Raw genomic sequence first — 23,064 nt, 5'->3', positions numbered from 1 at the left:
AAATGATAAAAATTGCTTCATATGCTTATATTTTTAAATGAAAACTACCAGCTTACCAGATTTGAGATTGCACTCTGATACATGTATATTTTCCACTTGTATTTATAGATCCACCAGAACCTCCAAGCAATCCTCCAGAAGTACTCGATGTGACCAAGAGTTCTGTTAGCTTGTCCTGGTCTCGACCCAAAGATGATGGCGGCTCTCGAGTCACAGGCTATTACATTGAACGCAAGGAGACATCAACTGACAAGTGGGTCCGACACAATAAGACTCAGATAACCACCACAATGTATACGGTCACTGGGCTTGTTCCTGATGCTGAATATCAGTTCCGTATCATTGCACAGAATGACGTTGGCCTCAGTGAGACCAGCCCTGCTTCTGAACCAGTTGTTTGCAAAGATCCATTTGGTAAGGGAAGAGTTTCCAAAGGGGATAAAAATCAAAGCAAGCCATCTTTTGTCTTTTTCTCTTATTCTGCCAGTATCTATCTGATTCTTTTCTCAATGATCTTAAACTATTTCAGATAAGCCAAGCCAACCAGGAGAACTTGAGATTCTTTCAATATCTAAAGACAGTGTCACCCTTCAGTGGGAGAAACCTGAATGTGATGGTGGCAAAGAAATCCTTGGCTACTGGGTTGAATACAGACAGTCGGGAGACAGTGCTTGGAAGAAGAGCAATAAAGAGCGGATCAAGGACAGGCAATTCACCATCGGAGGTTTGCTAGAAGCTACTGAGTATGAATTCAGAGTTTTTGCTGAGAATGAGACTGGGCTTAGCAGACCTCGAAGAACAGCTATGTCTGTGAAGACTAAGCTCACATGTAAGTAGCCTGTGGTTCTCTGTTATAAATTACAAACTAAACAGCTTGTTAAAACTAATTCTTCTTGCACACTAAGTAGAATTCTGGAAAGCTTTATTAGAGAATGGAGAGAAACCAATCACTTTCACATGTGTACACATAAAATAACTGTTAAGTTCTATCAGAAATTGTAGCCAGCAGGAGATGTTGGATGCAATGAACTAAGCATATTCTTGGAACAATTGCCCCCTCTGCAATAGGTTTTGGTTCTCTTCTAACAAGAGTTGGAAAGTTAACAAGTATTTCAGTGTCCCTATGTAAAGACAAGAATACTATCTGTTTATAGAGAGAATGCATATTTCCTCCAAATCTCATATTACATTGTTACTGCCCTCCCAACTGTAAAGAGAAAAGTCATTCTACATAATATGACAATGTGCCCAATTAATCACCATTTTCCACATGACCCTAGGAAAACAAGTTCAGGGAGTCTTAGATATAAATCATAGTAGTATCTAATAAAGTGTTATTCAGTAGGATAAGTCCATTCCTAATATACACTGAGAGATGATAAATTTAGTAGTCATAATACACTTGCATTTTTCATTATCTTTCATCACCTTCAGCTGGAGAAGCCCCAGGACTACGCAAAGAAATGGCTGATGTGACCACCAAATTAGGTGAAGCCGCTCAACTCTCATGCCAGATTGTTGGAAGGCCGCTTCCTGACATTAAATGGTACCGATTTGGTAAAGAGCTTATACAAAGCCGGAAGTACAAAATGTCTTCAGATGGACGTACACATATGCTAACAGTAATGACAGATGAACAAGAAGATGAAGGTGTTTACACATGTGTAGCTACCAATGAAGTTGGAGAAGTAGAAACCAGTAGCAAGCTTCTTTTGCAAGCAGCACCACAGTTCCATCCTGGTTACCCACTGAAAGAGAAATATTATGGTGCTGTGGGCTCTACACTTCGACTTCATGTTATGTATATTGGTCGTCCGGTACCTGCCATGACTTGGTTCCACGACCAGAAACTTTTGCAAAACTCAGAAAACATCACTATTGAAAACACTGAGCACTATACTCATCTTGTCATGAAGAATGTCCAACGTAAGACTCATGCTGGAAAATACAAGGTTCAGCTCAGCAATGCCTTTGGAACAGTTGATGCCATCCTTGATGTGGAAATACAAGGTATTTCACTTTTGCTCTCAGTGATTTTTCTTTTAAAGATCTCAGGAAACACACTGTGAAAACCACTACAATTGTAATTTCTCTCAACAGATAAACCAGACAAACCTACAGGACCAATTGTGATTGAAGCCTTATTGAAGAACTCTGTGGTGATCAGCTGGAAACCACCTGCTGATGATGGTGGCTCCTGGATCACCAACTACGTGGTAGAGAAATGTGAGGCCAAGGAAGGTGCTGAATGGCAATTGGTGTCTTCAGCCATCTCAGTGACAACCTGCAGAATTGTGAACCTCACAGAAAATGCCGGCTATTATTTCCGGGTGTCAGCTCAGAACACCTTTGGCATCAGTGAGCCACTAGAGGTTTCCTCTGTTGTGATCATTAAAAGTCCATTTGGTAAGAACAACCTGATTCCTGTCTCTTCTAGCTCTTATCTCATATGGTAAAATTCTATCTTTACATTAAATTCTTTTAACCAGTAATAAATTTTGAAAGGAAACAGCAGATTCAGATCAAGTGCAATGCTTAGTCTCTCATTTTAATGTTTGCCTATCTTCAAAAGGGGCATCCTCTTCTTTATAGCTACTTTTCATAGAACTTTGGGATCATTCAGTTTTTATTTAAAGTAAGCTTTTTTAGAAGCTGTTTCCATCATGACTCAAATCTTTTCATTTTCTTTAAATAGAAAAACCAAGTGCTCCTGGTAAACCAGCTATCACTGCGATCACAAAAGATTCTTGTGTTGTGGCTTGGAAGCCACCTGCCAGTGATGGAGGTGCAAAGATCAGAAATTACTACCTTGAAAAGCGTGAAAAGAAACAAAATAAATGGATTACTGTGACAACAGAAGAAATTCGAGAAACCGTCTTTTCAGTGCAAAACCTTATTGAAGGTCTTGAATATGAGTTCCGTGTGAAATGTGAAAACCTAGGTGGGGAAAGTGAATGGAGTGAAGTATCAGAACCTGTCACTCCCAAATCTGATGTCCCAATTCAAGCTCCACACTTCAAGGAGGAACTGAGAAATCTGAATGTGAGGTATCAGAGCAACGCCACGTTGGTCTGCAAAGTGACTGGTCATCCAAAACCTATCGTGAAATGGTACAGACAAGGCAAAGAAATCATCGCAGATGGACTAAAGTACAGAATTCAAGAATTTAAGGGTGGCTACCACCAGCTTATCATTGCAAGTGTCACAGATGACGATGCCACTGTTTACCAAGTCAGAGCTACCAACCAAGGGGGATCTGTGTCTGGTACCGCCTCCTTGGAAGTCGAAGGTAAAAACAAATCAGAAATCATCAGTTTAGTGTTAGATGACTCATCAATAATTTGTGGTGGGGGGCATAGATATTACTGAGTCTTGCTAAATCATATTCTTTGTTCTTTTACTCTGATACAGTTCCAGCTAAGATACACTTGCCTAAAACTCTTGAAGGCATGGGAGCAGTTCATGCCCTCCGAGGGGAAGTGATCAGCATTAAGATCCCTTTCAGTGGCAAACCAGATCCTGTGATCACTTGGCAGAAAGGACAAGATCTAATTGACAATAACGGCCACTACCAAGTAATTGTCACAAGATCTTTCACGTCACTTGTCTTCCCCAATGGAGTAGAGAGAAAAGATGGTGGTTTCTATGTTGTCTGTGCTAAAAACAGATTTGGAATCGATCAGAAGACAGTAGAACTGGATGTGGCTGATGTTCCTGACCCACCCAGAGGAGTCAAAGTTAGTGATGTCTCACGAGATTCTGTCAACTTAACTTGGACAGAGCCAGCTTCTGATGGTGGCAGCAAAATCACCAATTACATCGTTGAAAAATGTGCAACTACTGCAGAAAGATGGCTCCGCGTGGGACAGGCCAGAGAAACACGCTACACTGTGATCAACTTATTTGGAAAAACAAGTTACCAGTTCCGGGTAATAGCTGAAAATAAGTTTGGCCTAAGCAAGCCTTCAGAGCCCTCAGAACCAACCATTACCAAAGAAGATAAGTCCAGAGCTATGAATTACGATGAGGAGGTGGACGAAACCAGGGAAGTCTCCATGACTAAAGCATCACACTCGAAAACCAAGGAACTCTATGAGAAATACATGATCGCTGAAGATCTTGGGCGTGGTGAGTTTGGAATTGTCCACCGCTGCGTTGAAACATCCTCAAAGAAGACATTTATGGCCAAATTTGTTAAAGTCAAAGGGACGGATCAGGTTTTGGTCAAGAAGGAGATTTCCATTCTAAACATTGCCAGGCACAGAAATATCTTATACCTCCATGAATCATTTGAAAGCCTGGAGGAATTAGTTATGATCTTTGAGTTTATATCAGGACTCGATATATTTGAACGCATTAATACAAGTGCTTTTGAGCTCAATGAAAGAGAAATTGTAAGCTATGTTCGCCAAGTGTGTGAAGCACTGGAGTTCTTACACAGTCAGAATATTGGACACTTTGACATTAGACCAGAAAATATCATTTACCAGACAAGAAAGAGTTCCACTATTAAAATAATAGAATTTGGTCAAGCACGTCAGCTGAAGCCAGGGGACAACTTCAGGCTTCTGTTCACTGCCCCTGAATACTATGCACCTGAAGTCCACCAACATGACGTTGTCAGCACAGCTACAGATATGTGGTCACTTGGTACATTGGTATATGTGCTGCTGAGTGGGACCAACCCATTTTTGGCAGAAACTAACCAACAGATGATTGAGAACATCATGAATGCTGAATACACATTTGACGAAGAAGCATTCAAAGATATTAGCCTTGAAGCTATGGATTTTGTTGACCGGCTTTTGGTGAAAGAGAGGAAATCTCGTATGACAGCATCCGAAGCACTCCAGCATCCATGGCTGAAGCAGAGAATAGAAAGAGTCAGTACTAAAGTCATCAGAACATTGAAACACCGGCGTTACTACCACACCCTGATCAAGAAAGACCTCAACATGGTTGTATCAGCAGCCCGGATCTCCTGTGGTGGTGCAATTCGGTCACAAAGGGGAGTGAGCGTTGCTAAAGTTAAAGTCGCGTCCATTGAAATTGGCCCAGTTTCTGGGCAGATAATGCACGCGGTTGGCGAGGAAGGAGGATATGTCAAATATGTGTGCAAAATTGAAAATTATGATCAGTCTAGTCAAGTGACCTGGTACTTTGGTGTGAGACAGCTGGAGAACAGTGAGAAATATGAAATCACCTATGAAGATGGCGTGGCCACCATGTATGTGAAAGACATTACCAAATTCGATGACGGTACCTACAGATGCAAAGTAGTCAATGACTATGGGGAAGACAGTTCTTACACAGAGCTGTTTGTTAAAGGTGTGAGAGAAGTTTATGACTATTACTGCCGTAGAACCAAGAAAGTCAAACGCAGAACAGATGCAATGAGGCTCCTGGAAAGGCCACCAGAATTCACCCTGCCTCTCTATAACAAGACAGCTTATGTGGGTGAAAATGTCCGGTTTGGAGTAACTATCACTGTCCACCCAGAGCCTCGCGTAACATGGTATAAATCGGGTCAGAAAATCAAGCCAGGTGATGATGACAAGAAGTACACATTTGAGTCTGACAAGGGTCTTTATCAGTTAACCATCAACAGTGTAACCACAGAGGATGATGCCGAATACACGGTGGTAGCAAGGAACAAATATGGTGAAGACAGCTGTAAAGCAAAGCTGACAGTGACCCTACATCCACCTCCAACAGACACCACCCTCAGACCCATGTTCAAGCGGCTACTGGCAAATGCAGAATGCCATGAAGGCCAGAGTGTCTGCTTTGAGATCAGAGTGTCTGGCATCCCTGTGCCAACATTAAAATGGGAGAAAGATGGTCAGCCACTGTCCCTCGGGCCCCACATTGAAATTGTCCATGAAGGCCTGGATTATTATGCCTTGCACATCACAGATACTTTGCCTGAAGACACGGGTTACTACAGAGTCACAGCCACGAACACAGCTGGATCCACCAGCTGCCAGGCTCACTTACAAGTGGAGCGTTTGCGATATGTCAAACAAGAATTCCAGAGTAAGGAGGAACGTGAGCGGCATGTACAAAAACAGATTGACAAGACACTAAGGATGGCTGAAATTCTTTCTGGAACTGAAACTGTGCCCCTGACTCCAGTAGCCCAAGAGGCTCTGAGAGAAGCTGCCATTCTTTACAAGCCAGCAGTGAGTACCAAGACCGTGAAAGGAGAATACCGGCTTGAGACGGAGGAAAAGAAAGAGGAGAGAAGACTCCGTATGCCTTATGAAATACCAGAGCCCCGCAGGTACAAACAGGCCACAGTAGAAGAAGACCAGCGCATCAAGCAATTTGTGCCTATGTCTGACATGAAGTGGTATAAGAAGATAAGGGATCAGTATGAAATGCCTGGGAAACTTGACAGGGTTGTACAGAAAAGACCTAAGCGCATCCGCCTTTCAAGATGGGAACAGTTCTATGTGATGCCTCTTCCCCGCATTACAGATCAATACCGACCTAAATGGCGGATCCCCAAACTATCCCAGGATGATCTTGAAATGGTGAGACCAGCCCGCCGCCATACACCTTCTCCTGATTACGATGCTTACTACTACAGACGTAGGAGACGCTCCCTGGGTGACATCTCAGATGAAGAATTGCTCCTCCCCATCGATGACTACCTGGCCATGAAAAGAACAGAGGAAGAGAGGCTGCGACTCGAAGAAGAGCTGGAGTTGGGCTTTTCAGCGTCACCCCCCAGCCGAAGCCCTCCCCGCTTTGAGCTTTCTAGCCTACGTTATTCTTCCCCACAAGCTCATGTCAAGGTGGAGGACACCAGAAAAGACTTCCGATACTCGACTTATCATGTCCCTGTGAAGGAGGAAACTAGCACAAGCTATGCAGAGCTGCGGGAAAAGCACGCCCGGGCCTCTTACAGACAGCCAAAGCAACGGCAGAGGATCATGGCTGAGAAGGAGGATGAGGAGCTTCTCCGGCCGGTGACCACCACCCAGCGTCTCTCAGAATACAAAAGTGAGCTTGACCACATTTCCAAGGAAGAAAAGTCTAAAAAGAAATCAAAGCGACAGAGACAAGTGACAGAAATAACAGAAATTGAGGAGGAATATGAAATCTCAAGACGTGCTCAAAGAGAATCTTCCTCATCTGTGTCTAGACTACTGAGACGCCGGCGCTCCCTGTCTCCAACTTATATTGAGTTAATGAGGCCAGTGTCTGAGTTGATCCGGTCACATCCTCAACCCGCTGAGGACTATGAGGATGACTTGGAAAGACGATCTCCTACTCCTGAGAGAACTCGCCCACGTTCTCCCAGCCCTGTGTCCAGTGAGCGATCACTTTCAAGATTTGAGAGGTCTGCAAGATTTGATATCTTCTCCAGGTACGAGTCCATGAAAGCTGCCTTAAAGACTCAGAAGACATCAGAAAGGAAGTATGAAGTTTTGAGTCAACAGCCTTTCACACTGGACCATGCCCCGAGAATCACATTGAGAATGCGCTCCCATAGGGTACCATCTGGCCAAAATACACGCTTCATCTTAAACGTTCAGTCTAAGCCAACTGCGGAGGTTAAGTGGTACCACAATGGTGTGGAACTACAAGAAAGCAGTAAGATTCATTACACCAACACAAGTGGGGTCCTGACCTTGGAAATCCTGGACTGTCATAGTGAGGACAGTGGGACCTACCGTGCTGTGTGCACCAACTACAAAGGTGAGGCTTCTGACTATGCAACCCTGGATGTAACAGGAGGAGATTACACCACCTATGCATCCCGGCGCCGAGATGAAGAGGTTCCCAAGTCAGTTTTCCCTGAGCTGACAAAAACAGAAGCATATGCAGTATCATCATTTAAGAAGACTTCTGAGATGGAAGCTGCTTCTTCTGTCAGGGAAGTGAAATCACAAATGACAGAGACACGGGAAAGTCTCTCATCCTATGAACACTATGCTTCTGCAGAAATGAAAAGTTCTACATCAGAAGAGAAGTCACTGGCAGAAAAATCCACAACCAGAAAGATCAAGACAACACTGGAAGCAAGAATTCTAACAAAGCCACGGTCCATAACTGTCTACGAAGGGGAGTCTGCAAAGTTTTCTTGTGATACAGATGGTGAGCCGGTACCAACTGTGACCTGGCTGCGTAGAGGACAGGTGATAAGTCCATCTTCCCGTCACCAAGTGACCACCACAAAGTACAAATCAACCTTTGAGATTTCTTCAGTGCAGGCTTCCGATGAGGGCAACTACAGTGTGGTGGTAGAAAACAGTGAAGGGAAGCAAGAAGCACAGTTTACCTTGACTGTTCAGAAGGCCAGGGCCACTGAAAAGGCTGTGACATCACCACCCAGAGTCAAGTCCCCAGAGCCTCGGGTAAAATCCCCAGAAGCAGTGAAATCTCCAAAACGAGTGAAATCTCCAGAACCAGCAACTTCCCATCCAAAGCCTGTGTCAGCCACAGAGACAAAGCCAACACCAGCCGAGAAGCCCCAGCAGCTCCCAGCCTCTGCCCCACCGAAGATAACACAGTCCCTGAAGGCAGAAGCTTCTAAAGACGTTGCGAAGCTGACCTGTGCAGTTGAAAGTAGTGTGTTATGTGCAAAAGAGGTCACTTGGTATAAAAATGGCAAGAAACTGAAGGAAAATGGGCACTTTCAGTTTCATTATTCAGCAGATGGTACCTACGAGCTCAAAATTCATAACCTCACTGAATCAGATTGTGGAGAATATGTTTGTGAGGTTTCTGGTGAAGGAGGAATTTCCAAAACTAGCTACCAGTTTATAGGACAAGCCTTCAAGAGTGTCCACGAGCAGGTGTCAAAGACAGTAGAAACTGAGAAGTCAGCTGAGCAGACAGAAACAAAGAAATCAGCTCAGAAAACCACTGAGTCAACAGAAACCAAGAAATCTGCTCAGAAAACCACTGAGTCAACAGAAACCAAGAAATCTGCTCAGAAAACCTCTGAGGTAACAGAAACCAAGAAAATAGAACCAAAAGCTCCTGAACCAATTTCCTCAAAGCCAGTAATTGTTACTGGGCTACAGGACACAACAGTTTCTTCAGACAGTGTTGTTAAGTTCACAGTTAAAGTTACCGGAGAACCCCAACCAACTGTCGTCTGGACAAAGGATGGAAAGGTAACCACATCCAAAATGTACCTTAACTTTGTTTTCTAAGACATCTAATATCTCCTTTCATCCCCAGTTCAAAATTAGATGATGTTTTAAAACTCAAATCCCTTGCTTTCCACAGGCTATTGCACAAGGAAGTAAATATAAACTCTCTGAAGACAAAGGAGGATTCCTTTTAGAAATCCTTAAGACTGCAACTTCTGACAGTGGGCTTTATACTTGTACAGTAACAAATTCAGCTGGATCTGTGTCCTCTAGCTGCATATTAACAATAAAAGGTAGGTGGGGTTTTGTTTTTAACCCACATTTTCCAGGAAACTACCAAGGGTACATTTTTGAATATCCTCCATGCGCACAGTCACAACATACACAAGAAATTTTTTTAATTAAACTTTTTCTAACCTAGAAACACACATTTAAAGTTAACATAGGTGTGGCTGAAGAGATGGCTCAGCAGTTAAAAGCACTCACTGCTTTTGCAGAGGACCCAGGTTTGGTTCCCAAAACACATATGGTGGCTCAAAACCATCTATAACTCCATTTCCAGGGGCTCTGACACCCTCTTCTGGCCATTGCAGGCACTGCGTGCATGTGGTACACTTACACTTACATACATGTAAGCAAAATATTCATACATCTAAAAACAGCTATTAAAAAATTAATATATACTTCTGTATTAGTACAAAAGGTATGCATGATTACATGTGGTATTATATTAAGATTTCACATAATTTTATATTCTACTCTCAGAAATACTTAAGAATAAAGTCAGGGTGGATTCAGTGGCTCAGGCCTGTAATTCTAGCACTTAGGAAAGCTAAGGCAGGAGGATAAGAAATTCAAGGTCAGTCTCAATTATATGAGTTCAGAGTCACCCTGGGCTACCTGAGTCCCTGTCTGAAATAATAAATAATAAAATTGAGTAAATATAGAAAATGGTAATTCCTCCCCAAACCTCTACTCTTGTCATTTTCTAAGGGAACACAGAGCTAGTGAATAAGCTATACTCATTTCCCAATTAAAATTAGTTTGCTTTCATCTCAATCTTTTAAAAAATAATTTCTCAGTTACTCAAAAATCTCTAAAAATTCATATATCTAAATCCTCTGATTACCATTTTCAAGATATTTTTTCCCTCAAGTCATGAAAATCACTTTTGATTTAGCCTAGTTTAAGGAATCATTACACCAATCTCCAAAATCATTAGTAACAACTTTCCAGGCCTGGAACCGAGACAAAATTGGTACTCTCTGTACAGCACACAGAAGGTGGCGCTTTTCTCTGATTCTGTATCGTGCACATGCCGAATCTACACAAGCAGAGGGGGTCACTTTCCAATTAAGTCTGCTTACAGAAGTTTCTTTTTTTAGATGTAAAAGTCACTGAGGCACAGAAAGTATCTACCCAAAAGGCCTCTGAAGTTACATCTCAAAAGGAAGCAATTGTCCAAGAGGAAATTTCCCAAAAAGCCCTAACTACTGAAGAAATCAAGATGTCAGAGGTAAAATCTCATGAAAAATTAGCCATTAAAGAGGAAACAGCAAAGGTTCTAATTTCTGAAGAGGTCAAGAAATCAGCAGCAGCCTCCTTGGAAAAATCCGTTGTCCATGAAGAAATCACGAAAACTTCACAGGCATCAGAAGAAGTCAAAACTCAGGCTGAGATTAAAGCATCCTCTACTCAGATGAGCATAACCGACGGTCAAAGAGTGACTTTGAAAGCCAACATTGCTGGTGCCACTGAGGTGAAATGGGTACTGAATGGCACTGAGCTTACAAACTCCGAGGAGTACAGATATGGAGTATCTGGCAGTGACCAAACCCTCACCATCAAGCAAGCCAGTCACAGAGATGAAGGAGTCCTCACCTGCATAGGCAAAACCAGTCAAGGAATCGTCAAGTGTCAGTATGACCTGACCCTGAGCAAAGAACTCTCAGATGCTCCAGCCTTCATCACACAACCCAGATCTCAAAATATTAATGAAGGACAAAACGTTCTCTTTTCTTGTGAAATCAGTGGGGAGCCATCCCCTGAAATTGAGTGGTTTAAAAACAACCTGCCAGTAAGTTCAATTATAGATGTATTATTGAAGAAAATTTCAAATACCATGTCTCATGCTAAAGACTTTTCTCCTTCCTTTTCAGATTTCCGTTTCTTCAAATGTCAATGTGAGTCGCTCCAGAAATGTGTACACTCTTGAAATCCGAAATGCATCAGTAAGTGACAGTGGAAAGTACACAGTCAAGGCCAAAAACTTCCGTGGCCAGTGTTCAGCTACAGCATCTTTAACAGTCCTTCGTAAGTACACCTTTGCATTTTCCGGAAGACCTCGGGGTAGGTAAGGGTTGTCTGTGTTCGAGCACAGAAGACTCTCTGACAGCTTCATTAAAGTCCATGTGTAAGAGGGACAGTCACCTTGTGTGAATTCACCACTATAGACAGTTTCTTTACAGCTAAATAGAAAAGTTGGTGAGTTGAGTTTCCAAGTAAAGCTACCAAGGGCCCTGCAATACTCTCAGAATATGCAATATGTTGTTTTTCTATATGACAACTCACTTTTTTCCTAGTGATTCTTACCACCTGCATGTAACGTTAGAAATGTAAGGATCGTTTCTCAGAGCCACTAAGCTAGCTCTTGACAAATGTATGTATCTATATATCGCTTATGCTTCAACAGCAAATTGTTTGGATTATGTTCCTGTGTGTGTAAGTTTTCATTTCTGTAAAGCTGGCGTCAGATGTCACCAAATAACCAGATGTCATTGATGTTCACTGTGTATCTGCTATGCTCCACAGCTCTGGTTGAAGAACCATCCAAAGAGGTAGTATTGAGGACAAGTGGTGACATGAGCTTGCAAGGAAGCTTCTCGGCTCAGTCAGTCCAAATGTCGGCCTCTAAGCAGGAGGCCTCCTTCAGCAGTTTCAGCAGCAGCAGTGCTAGCAGCATGACTGAAATGAAATTTGCAAGCATGTCTGCCCAAAGCATGTCCTCCATGCAAGAGTCCTTTGTAGAAATGAGTTCCAGCAGTTTTATGGGAAAATCTAGTATGACACAACTGGAAAGCTCAACGAGTAGAATGCTTAAAGCAGGCGGAAGAGGTGAGCAATAAAATTACTGGTAGAGGTAGACAAGCCAAATAGTCTTAGTATACATAATTCAGTAGAGAGGGAAAAGATGTGTTTTCAGTGATCCTCACACTTTTTTGTTGTTGTTCCATAAAGGAATTCCACCTAAAATTGAAGCTCTTCCCTCTGATATCAGCATTGATGAAGGCAAAGTTCTAACTGTAGCCTGTGCTTTTACCGGGGAGCCTACCCCAGAAATAACATGGTCCCGTGGTGGAAGGAAAATCCAAAACCAAGAGCAACAAGGACGATTCCACATTGAAAACACAGATGACCTGACAACCCTGATCATCATGGACGTGCAGAAACAAGATGGCGGACTTTATACCCTGAGCTTAGGGAATGAATTTGGTTCTGACTCTGCCTCTGTGACTATTAATATTCGTTCTATGTAAGAGGGCCGGGGGCTCTTATAGTCTACACTTATTCTTGACTTTTCAAAAATAATTCACATGGACTAATCTTTCTGATCTGTAAATATTTTTTAAAGTAGTTTTGTATCCATCTAAGTGAGTCGAAGTTCAAAATATGCATTTCAATCCTTCATAATTGTTGACCTGAGACTATTTGCTAATGACATGTACATACTGTATATAGCCGGATTAACGGTTATAAAGTTTTGTACCATTTATTTTATGACATTTTACACTGTAACTTTTGAAACTAACCATTGGCAGGAGAAAGTTTCTTATGGAACGAATACCCTGCTCAACACTTAATCAATCTTTGTGCCTCAACATACTGTTGATGTCTAAGAATGCCTCAGTGGGTTGAGAAATTCCCCACTGAAGATGTGTCCTATCCACCTGAAAGAGGATGCTGCTGCACAGGTCCCTGACATGTGCACCAATACCTATGGAATCAGAAATGTAAGGCATTGGTGATGTTTGCATTTACCCTCCTGTAAGCAACACTTTAACGTCTTACATTTTTTCTGATGATGTCACACTTAAAATTATCATGACAAATATTACCAGGGCAAAGTGTAACGGCCAACACTTTGTTCGCTCATTTCACACTGTTTCTGACATACAGAGTGCCTGGATAACTTGGAAAAGTACCATCTCCTGGCCATCCCCTCATTTAACCAAGCTATTCAAGTATTCCTATGCCAGAGCAGTGCCAACTCCTGGGGGTCCCAGGTGCAGCCAATGCCTTTGTGTGGTAGTTCTAAAAGTAAATTACAACTAAAAAACTGGGCAACTAAGCAATGAGCCACAGCAAAAATAATAATAAAGTGTAACAACAAATGAAGCTGTCGTTAAAATGATTACCAACTGCCCACGAAATATCAATTTGCTATAGTTTTCATGCAAGTATAAACTCAACTGGTAGTTATAATTGTTGGACCTCCTTGAGATAATAACAACAAAATAAAGCAAGCTATCTGCACCTCAAAATGTGTGCTTGGTTGTTTTCTTTGGGATTCTGGAGTTGGAATTATAGCTTCCAGAGAGCACATAAATTACCACAGATAGGATAAAGCAACACAAGTTCCAAATGACCAATGTTAAGAACTTATTTAAAGCAAATATTTAAGTTGTTGTGTTGGATAAATTCAGCAACTTTGTTTTAAAAGCGTAGATATAGTTCTCATCTACAAATTTATCCACAAAAGTTTGTCTTCTAAACTTATCAAGAAAAAGTCTTATGGGAACCAATTCAACTAAATCAGCCAAACAGACTTACTGTAGCTATAAACCGTAAATAAATAAAGGGTATCAGGACTAAAGAATTTAAATAGTGTCAAGTTTTACCATGGTTTTAAAAACAACTGATTAAGTACTTGGTACAAAAATATCTTGTGCCTTAAAAACCTATACTTGTCTACTTCAATTAGCTAAGAGTAATTGTAAACATACGAAAAATGATCACTTACCTAAATTGACCCCCTTAATATAAGTGTAAGAGGCCAAAACTAAAGAAAATGTACTTCTATTTTTATTCTCCAAAAGATCATAGGCCTTCATTAACTTACTCTGTCTTAAGTCAGACTCCTAAAGGCAGAGACCTGATTCTTTCTTCAGCCCAAAGTCCTCTTTATGTACCCCTAACAACCAGTCAGCAGCTATAGTCTTTGAGACTGGGGAGGGGAGGAGAGGTGGCAGAGGAGGGCAAGCAGGTGAGAAAAGGCCCTGTTAGGCAGGGCAGCTCTCTGCTTACTGGAGCAGCTATTTAGTCAACACTAAAGAAACAGTAAGTGGGGAGAACCCAACACATACCCAGGGGAATCTGGAGAAAAACAACAGCACCAACTGCACATCTTACCTTCTTGCTTTTATTTCAAAACAAGGGCTGAGAAGATAACACCACTTGACAACCTGAGTTCAAACTCTCTATAAAAACGTTAAGTGTGGTAACATGCACTTGAATCCCAGTACTAGGGAAACAGGCAGATTCCTAGGGGCTCACTGGTCACCCAGCCCAACCTAATCAGTGAGCCTCAGGCTGATGAGACCACCACAAAACATTTCTGTGGACGGCACCTGAGGAGGAATATGACACTCAAGACTGACCTCTGGCCTCGACACCTATGCCTCCCACACAAACTACAAATGCATTTAAAAAATTAGAGCAGGTTGGGAGAAGTGATTTCCTGAGGATAACTCTAGATTTTAATGTGCTAGAAGTCTCCCATATCCAATCAGCAACTGTCTGTGCTGATAAGCCCTCTAAGGTAACAAACAGGTCTAATACATGACTGGGGAGGGGAAGGGCAAGCATCCTCTTTCAAGAGAAGGAGATGAGTTGGGTGTGATAGTTGCCTTTAATCCCCCCACTCATGAGACAGAAGCAAGAGGATCTCTGTGGGAGCAAAGCCAGCCTGATCTACATAGCAAATTCCAGGCCAGCTGGGGGCTTCATGGAGACCCTGTCAAAAAAAAAAAAAGGAAATGTGTTTTTACCTCTGTGGAAACCCAAGGCTAAACCACAGGGGATTGCCAATAGGTACTTAAGTGATGGCCTTTGCAGTCAAAAGTGCTCAGCTAAAATGCCAAGAACAATGTTCCTAGCTTTCCTGCTAGGCTTTTCCCCACGAGACCCTCTAAAAATAGTGCCTCCCACCAGGGTGGATGGTACTGCTACTCCAGACTGCCCCCCCACCCCCTCAATAATAGTGATAATGCCTGGATTCCTCAGCATTACTGCAGTATTTCCAAGTCAGAATAATTTTTCTCTCCCCAGTCCCACCAACATGGGGTTGCAGAAAACAGAAAAACCCACAGACCCTCCTGGTTCCAACCCATCCAATCCACAAAACTTGCTAACTGGCATCACTATCACCCTACCCTTTCCCCCCCACCAATTCCTTCCTATTTTATAACCCACACCCTGGCTACACCATAAGCATAAGTTAATATTACCTACCTACATTCAAGATGTGTGAAGTCACCTGAGTGGCAACTTCAAATCTAGAACCTATTTAACTCACTAACTTGTGTGAGTTGGGGCTGGTTACCGAATTTCTCCATTCCTTGGTGTTCTCACCCACTAAATAATGATCAACATTCACAATATTGTTGTTAATGATTAGACAAGTGACTACATGCAAACTTCATATAGTGGTACTTGGCATGGTACTCAAATAAATATAAGCAGCCATTATTATTAGGGACCACCATGTCAAATGTTGAAGCTAGAAACCAAAGAAACAGCATCCAGGGGAGACCCAGCATAGGTCTCACTGATGCTCACTAGATGTATCAGTTTGTAAGCAGAGTTGGAAATAAGACCCACTAACTGAGTGACGGTTCTGGACAAGTCCACAATTAGTGCCTGCAGGGTTGGTTCTTCTTACAGTTTTCAGGGAAGAACTTATCCCAAGGCCTTCCAGCTGTCTTCAGGTACCATGGCATTTTCCGTTATGCATGTCTGTTTCCCAATTTCTCCCTTTTAAGATACAGCATGCTGGATTAAGTTCCATCTTAACTTCACTCTACCTCTGCAAAGACCCTATCTCAAATGAAGTCACATCCTGAGGTCCTGGAAGTTGAGAATCAAATATATCTTTGGGGGAGGGTCAAAATTCAACTTACAATGCTAGATATGACAGGCATATATACAATTTTACAGGAACATCTTGATGGACCCTAAAAAAAAATGGGTAACCTCAGGTCCTCATCCTTGCCCAACAAGCACTTGAGTTATCTTTCTTTGTGGAAGTAGGGAAGTAGTTAAGCCAGAAATGGTGAGTAAAAAAGCTAGATGACCATCTCCATGGTAACTGACCCCAATAAGAACATTTTGTCACTATGCTCCAGAAAAATAAGGTAGAATTTTATTTAATCTGCACCAGATGAGATCTTGAGAAATTGGGCAGAGAAAGCTGAGTTTCATTGTATCGAGAAAATAATGTCTGCTAGGTAAATAAGCCTTTGGAAATAGGGTGGTCCATGGATCTTTATCTTAAGGCCATAGGATACAAAGGCTTGCTTTTATGCCTTTGAGTGTTCCTCAGTATTTCCTAACTCTGTTCCTCAGGAGGTCTATGGCAGAGCCTCAAGGACAAAAGTTTCTTGCTAGGTTTGAAACAGATACAAATTCTCTGAATTAAAGGGGTATTGAGGGAGCTTTTGGCAATAAACACCTTAGAGAGGCACACTGGAGCGGAACTCTTCCCTACAGTTGCTGCTTGTGAGAGATGTCAGTTCTTATTTGGCTGCCAGTTCTAAGACCACCATAATCTGCTTTGAGATTCTGGTCAGGTGAGGGTAAAGGGACTCCTTGCTGCCCAACCTGCTGAGAAACTTGATCCACATCCACAAGGGAGACCACTTCCTTGCTTAGAACTCAAGCTGAAGAAGACAGCACCAAGAGACCCATCTGGCCAGTAGCACACAGAAAGCTCAGTTGCTCTGTTCCTAATAAACACAAAGTTCACTAAAAATAGCCTCTGAAGGAGATACCTACTAGGAGAGCTTTAAGAATAAGAGCCAGCATCTACGAGTAACATACCCAAAGTCATGTGGTGAGCTACAAACCTAGAATTTCTGTTTCTATGTGGTCTTACCACTACTTCATAGCACTAAAATCCAAACCTGGTGAACAGTGACAGGACAGGGATAGTGCCTGTCTAAGGCAAAGTGGGCTTTGTTCCATTTTGAGGGTCACTGATCCAGAGTAGGGTCAAAAGCCAAGTCCCTTCAGGTCATTCTCTATAAAAAGGCCTCTCATTTCCAATGTAGTCAATTTGTCATCTTCTCAGAAAGCTACAGCTAGAAACACTAAACCCTTCACTGGTGTCCGAAACAGTCAGGAATAACAGTACTAACCTGATCCAGCTGAGGAAAGGTGCGACAGTGAGAGCCAGAAACTACATTACTGGACCCTAAAGTAAAAACAAAAATAATATTTCTATCCTGCAAGGAAGGAAATTTCCTGACAAAAAAAAATCTGCCTGTTTCTTAGAGGGCTGAGCTGGAGGGAATGGCCAGATGAGTGTTTCTAGAATGTTTAAGGTAGGGCACTGTTGCCATGGTAATGGAAGTTTCTTGAGTGCTAAGTGCTGGGTTGAGATTATTTCAGTTTCAGATTCAGGTAAGTAAATTTTTTTAAAGGGAAATGACTCTCTTAAAGGAAATCTTAAAGGTATGTGTGATGAAGCATCCTTTCAAGTGCTGTACTTCTTAACACATAAGATGATTCAGAGAAAAGACTGATAATCACTGTTTTAGGCCGATGACCATTCTGTCAGCTGTTTTCTCTTTTTAGGGAAGAGGGAATCAGGGTGACGGTGTTCATTCCTTCACATCTGCTCCAGCTCAGGAAATCAACTCCAGCTATTAACCTGCAGAAGGGAAGTATGCAGTGCCAATTTCATTTTCCAACATTGTATGAAAATGTCACAACTTGCTTAAGACACAAAACCAGAGGGTAGCAAAATCAGGGTGGCAAAATGTGCATTTACCCTAATACCACCACCCCAGTCAGCCTTCTTAAACTTTGAAGTCACAGGAATTACCACAGGATCTTGTGAAATGCAGAAACTAGTTCAGCAACTTCAGTCAGGGCCTGGAAATCTGCATTTCTAATAAGATGCCAAGGGAAACAAAAGCTAAGACTGTAACAGGAAAAGTGGCTTTTCAGGCTACTTGATGATAGCCCCATCAGAGGAAGAAGTGAAATCAAGACAGATCTTCTTATATGCAATACATAGACAGATAGATGGTAGATAGATAGATAGATAGATAGATAGATAGATAGATAGATAGATAGATAGACAGACAGACAGATAGATCATACATACATACATACATACATACATATGCACACAATGCATGTACACACTGATCTCTTCCTAAATACAACAACCAGGATTGTTTCCATCCAGCTCAGTGGTTCTAACTTGTGTTACCCACTAGATATTGGAGAGTTTTAAAAAGCTGGTGACTAGATCCCATCTCCAAGGTTCATAATTGGTCTGGATCAACCTAGACATCAGAAAGTTTGAGGGGTTTTTTTGTGTTATTTTTTTTGAGAAAACGATTCCCGTAGCTTCAGCTGGCCTGGAACTCACTATGTAAACCAGGCTGGTCTTGATCACACCGAGATCCACCTGCCTCTGCCTCCCTCTGGTATTAAAGGCATGTGCCAACACACTCCATGCATCAGAAAGTTTAATCGCACTCCCATTTAAATGGTTTAAGGATGACCTTGTTTGTCAAACAAGACAGAGAACAACAGATCTAGGTAAATAAGGACCCATTTTATGCTTTAATTTAAAGGTTGACATCTACTTCTCTTGGGATCTTTTCTCACATCACAACACTAACCTTAAGCTAACAAGTGTGCAGCAAACCAGTATGTGGTGTGGGTTTTTTGTTTTCATTTTTTTGAAGCAGAGCTATACTTCCTTAAACTTTCAGAACATGTTATATTTAAATTTTTCCTAGTGACATAGCAAACTCATACCATTTTCTCTCACACTAAAACTCCCACAATAAAACTGGCCCAGTTTTATTGGATTTATAAAATGACTATACTTTAAACAAGCAAATTTTTCATAACAAAAAATGGAAGTGTAGCTAGAATTTGTAAAAGAATAGAACACTCAAAAATATGATATTTATTGCTTTCCCCTAGAAATAGAAATCCTATTCTGAAGATGTTTCAAAATTATTTAGTTATGTCAATCTAAATCCATATTACCTATCTGGCTACTAAGTTTATTCAGTGACTATATCTTCTATGCCAATACCAATATTTCTGAATTATCTTCTAAAGTTACAGATTTTTCATTTAAATTCCCACAAACTCTTGTTGCAAAAATGATATGTATTATAGCCAACTTCTAAAGAAAAATATTTAAAATACAAAAAAAATCATGTATTTATGTTTTTAATAATATACACACAAAGAAAACAGTTTAAAGAAATGGTGTGAAAATGTGAATAATAAGTACAATTCAACTGGTCAACTGAAAAAAGGGAAAATTTAGGAAGGCCAATTATCGGTAAGGTAGTAGCTTAAGCTATCAAATAATAAAGCAAGGAATTTTAAATGCACTTAAGAATTAGAAGATTAAAAATGTACAAAAAAATAAGAAAGCAAAGATAAAAACTAGCAACTGAGTACTTCCATCCTCAAGCAATGTTGACAATTTTTAAAAAAGAGACAGATGAAGAATAATAAATAACATCCAACCATGTTTTTTTTTTTTTTTTTTTAATTGGCTCTCCAGAGCACACAAAAAGAAATTCTCAAGTCCAAGAAACAGGAGGAGGGAGAAAAAAAAATCACAGTTTAAAAATCGGGTGGCACACACCTTTAATCCTAGCACTTGGGAGGAAGAGACAAGTGGATCTCTGTGAGCTCAAGGCTAGCTTCGTATATATAGCAAGCTCTAGGCCAGTTTTGGAGACAGGAATGCCCTGTCTCAAAAAAAATTTTTTTTTTTTCAATTAAAAACAGAAAACAAAACAAAAAAATGCAGGGCCACTTATTTTTTTCTCTAGAGTAAGCTAGTAGTAAATGAATTATTTTTTTAAATCACCTAAAACTATATGTGCTTTCATCATACCCAGCCAAAATAAAGAAAAACACCTATAGAGTCAAATTCTTAAAAGTAACAGATACAAACAATAAAGTCACACTTCTCCAAAAAAATTGTTATGAGGAAAAAAAAAGAAAAAGTCACTGGTACAGTTTGCCAGGCTTCAAAAATCAAGTAACATTCAAAGACACTGACCAACATTCACAAAAGCAAGAAAGAAAAGTTGTAAGGCTGGAGAGATGGCTCACCAGTTAAGAGCTTGGCTACTCTTGCAGAGGACCTAGGTTTGGTTCCCAGCACCTACATGGAGCTCAAAACAGTTTGTAACTCCAGTTTCCAGGGATCCAATACTGTCTTCTGGCCTCTGAGGCCACTGTATAAATCAGGTGTATTTACAAGCATGCAAGCAAACACTCATACATATAAAATAAACACAAATACAAAAAAAATAAAAAAGTTGCAATTTATGCATCTGTCCCTTAGACATCATGGCCTATAAGGGCAACTAGTCTCTGAAATTTTCTACACGAACAAAACTACAAATAAACCAAATTCAAGTGAATAAGGTGATCTACACACAAAAGGCAATTTGGACAAAGCATTGAGAGTCTTCTGAACTGTACTAGTAAATTACCTTATTTTTAAAACATTGTATTATCGATTTTATTTTTCCTGAGTATTTCAAGGTTGCAAATGTCTCATTTCATGAAGGCACCACTAGTAAGTGATACACATCACACACACACACAGGGGGGGAGAGCAAGCTTGAAAAAGATGCTGGCTATGTTTGTTTTCAATTATGTAGGTAGGTAGGTAAACAGATAAAGGCAGATCTAACTCCTTAGTTCAACAGAGGAACTGAAAACAGGGAATCAATTAGGAGCTGAAATTAATCAGTTTTATTTTTTATTTACTGGGAGTGATAAAGGAGAGGAAGGGGAGAGGGAGGGAGGGAGGGAGGGAGAGAGAGAGAGAGAGAGAATAAAGAGATAGACTGATTATTGGGAGTAGTTGAAAAGATAGATAGATAGTTAGTTAGTTAGTTAGTTAGTTAGTTAGTTAGTTAGTTAGTTAGATGATTGAAGATAGATGATAGACAGACAGACAGACAGACAGAGATAGACAGATAGATAGATAGAACTTCTTAGTTCCAAGAGAATCTGAAAACAGGGAATCAATTAGGAGTGTGTAATTGTTCTGTTTTATTTATTGGGAATAGTTTAGAAAAATCTACCACAGTTATACGAAATTAGAGCATAATCACTGCTACCATTCCCTACACTCTATCACCAAGTTCATTCAGACATCAATCAATTACTGCCATCACTCTCTGCTACTCTTAGCTTCTAATTTAGAATCCTTAGAAAACCAAACTAGTTGATCAGAGTTTGCATAAAAAGAAAAAATAATGAAACCTGCCCTTCATGGTCATAATGCTAAACAATGAGAATCTATTGTCACATACTTTTCTATGGCCAGAAAGCAAAGTAAAAACAATTGGGTCAAATAAAAGTTGTATTCTAAGGCCTCAACCAAGATAGGACATGTGATCGCTAATCCTGGCTGTCAACTTGACTGGATCTGGGATTAACTAAAATGAGAAAGACCTTCTTGATTGGATCATTTGAAGCTCGAAGACATACCCTAAATGTGGGTGTGACCTTCTGATGGCAGCCTGTATAAAAAGGCCATAGCAGAAGGGAGCTTCTCTCTCCCTGGTGCTTCGTCTTACTGCTGTGACCAACTTCTTCGTATTCCAGTGAAGAGTGAAGACTGGCAGATCTCCAGGAATCCATCAGGCCTTCAACACCAGCTTGGGACTGCTGAAACATCCAGCCTCTCTAGTGTGGCATAGCCATTGGTGGACTACTTGGATTTTGTCCTGTACACTAATGTAATAAATCCGTGTGTGTGTGCATGTGTGTGTGCGTGTGTGTGTGTATGAGAGAGAGAGAGAGAGGGAGAGAGAGGGAGAGAGACAGAGAGAGTTCTGTTCTTTAGAGAACCCCTAACTAATACAGGACATCATGGCAAAGGGCTCTGTCATCCAAGTATACCAATGCTGAAGTCATAATGAAACACTTGGATAACTTAGCAACTCCAAGAAAGCACAGACATCACAGTTTGAAAAAAGGGTATTTTCCTATTTTTCCTATTCTGTTCAAATATAGAGTCTAATGACGGTAGCATACTCACTGTTTATTCATGAACAGGTATACTGCTGACAAAAACTGGATGCTTAACCTTTACTATCACTAGACCACACTTTTGACTGTAGCCAGACAAAATCAACTCCCTATTTTGACCAAGCCAACCTGTTTCATTGCTTATTTAAAGCTAAGCTTCTTTTTAAAAATCTTTTATTTTTATTTTATGTGTATGAGTGTATTGCCTGCATGTAGGTGCACCAGTGTCATGTAATGTCTGCAGAGGCCAGAAGAGGGCATCAGATCCCCTGGAATTGGCATTACAGATGGCTATTAGCCAGTATGTGGGTCCTTTGCAAGAGCACCCAGTGCTTTTAACGGCTGAGCCATCTCTCCAGGCCCATTAAAGCTAAGCTTCTTAAACCATCTGTAAAAGTTAATTTAAAGCCATATCTCAAAACAAAAGACCCCAAAGTCACATTGTATACACCCAAGAATCCATGTATATAACACAAACATACAAGGTCCACTCATATGTGTGTGTGCATGTGTGTGTATGTATACATATACACACAATTAAAAGTACTACAAACCCCAAAACTGTCTTTGAAAAGATAACGACTTCATTGAAGATAGCTGGAAAAAAAGTCATAAAGTTATGGTCCCTTAACAG

The 23,064-nt window shown here is 40.9% G+C and overlaps 1 protein-coding gene across 2 annotated transcripts in view; it reads left to right on the top strand.

The window, feature by feature from the left end:
• The window catches only part of Ttn (titin), a 278,254-nt gene extending 264,603 nt beyond the window's left edge, over positions 1 to 13,651 (top strand). For both annotated transcript variants that reach the window (XM_017794905.1, XM_017794904.1), the window contains 11 exons: positions 109 to 414; positions 530 to 829; positions 1,435 to 2,010; positions 2,101 to 2,406; positions 2,696 to 3,289; positions 3,412 to 9,131; positions 9,247 to 9,403; positions 10,496 to 11,187; positions 11,270 to 11,423; positions 11,922 to 12,224; positions 12,348 to 13,651. In XM_017794905.1, coding sequence (XP_017650394.1) covers positions 109 to 414; positions 530 to 829; positions 1,435 to 2,010; positions 2,101 to 2,406; positions 2,696 to 3,289; positions 3,412 to 9,131; positions 9,247 to 9,403; positions 10,496 to 11,187; positions 11,270 to 11,423; positions 11,922 to 12,224; positions 12,348 to 12,646 — 9,407 coding nt within the window. In that variant the 3' untranslated portion in view covers positions 12,647 to 13,651. The remainder of the gene's footprint in view (positions 1 to 108; positions 415 to 529; positions 830 to 1,434; positions 2,011 to 2,100; positions 2,407 to 2,695; positions 3,290 to 3,411; positions 9,132 to 9,246; positions 9,404 to 10,495; positions 11,188 to 11,269; positions 11,424 to 11,921; positions 12,225 to 12,347) is intronic.
• Positions 13,652 to 23,064: the final 9,413 nt, after the last annotated feature.

This window comes from Nannospalax galili, unplaced genomic scaffold (assembly GCF_000622305.1).
Source record: "Nannospalax galili isolate Female #2095 unplaced genomic scaffold, S.galili_v1.0 scaffold346, whole genome shotgun sequence".
Taxonomy (NCBI): Eukaryota; Metazoa; Chordata; class Mammalia; order Rodentia; family Spalacidae; genus Nannospalax; species Nannospalax galili.
This window is presented reverse-complemented; position numbering and strand designations above follow the sequence as displayed.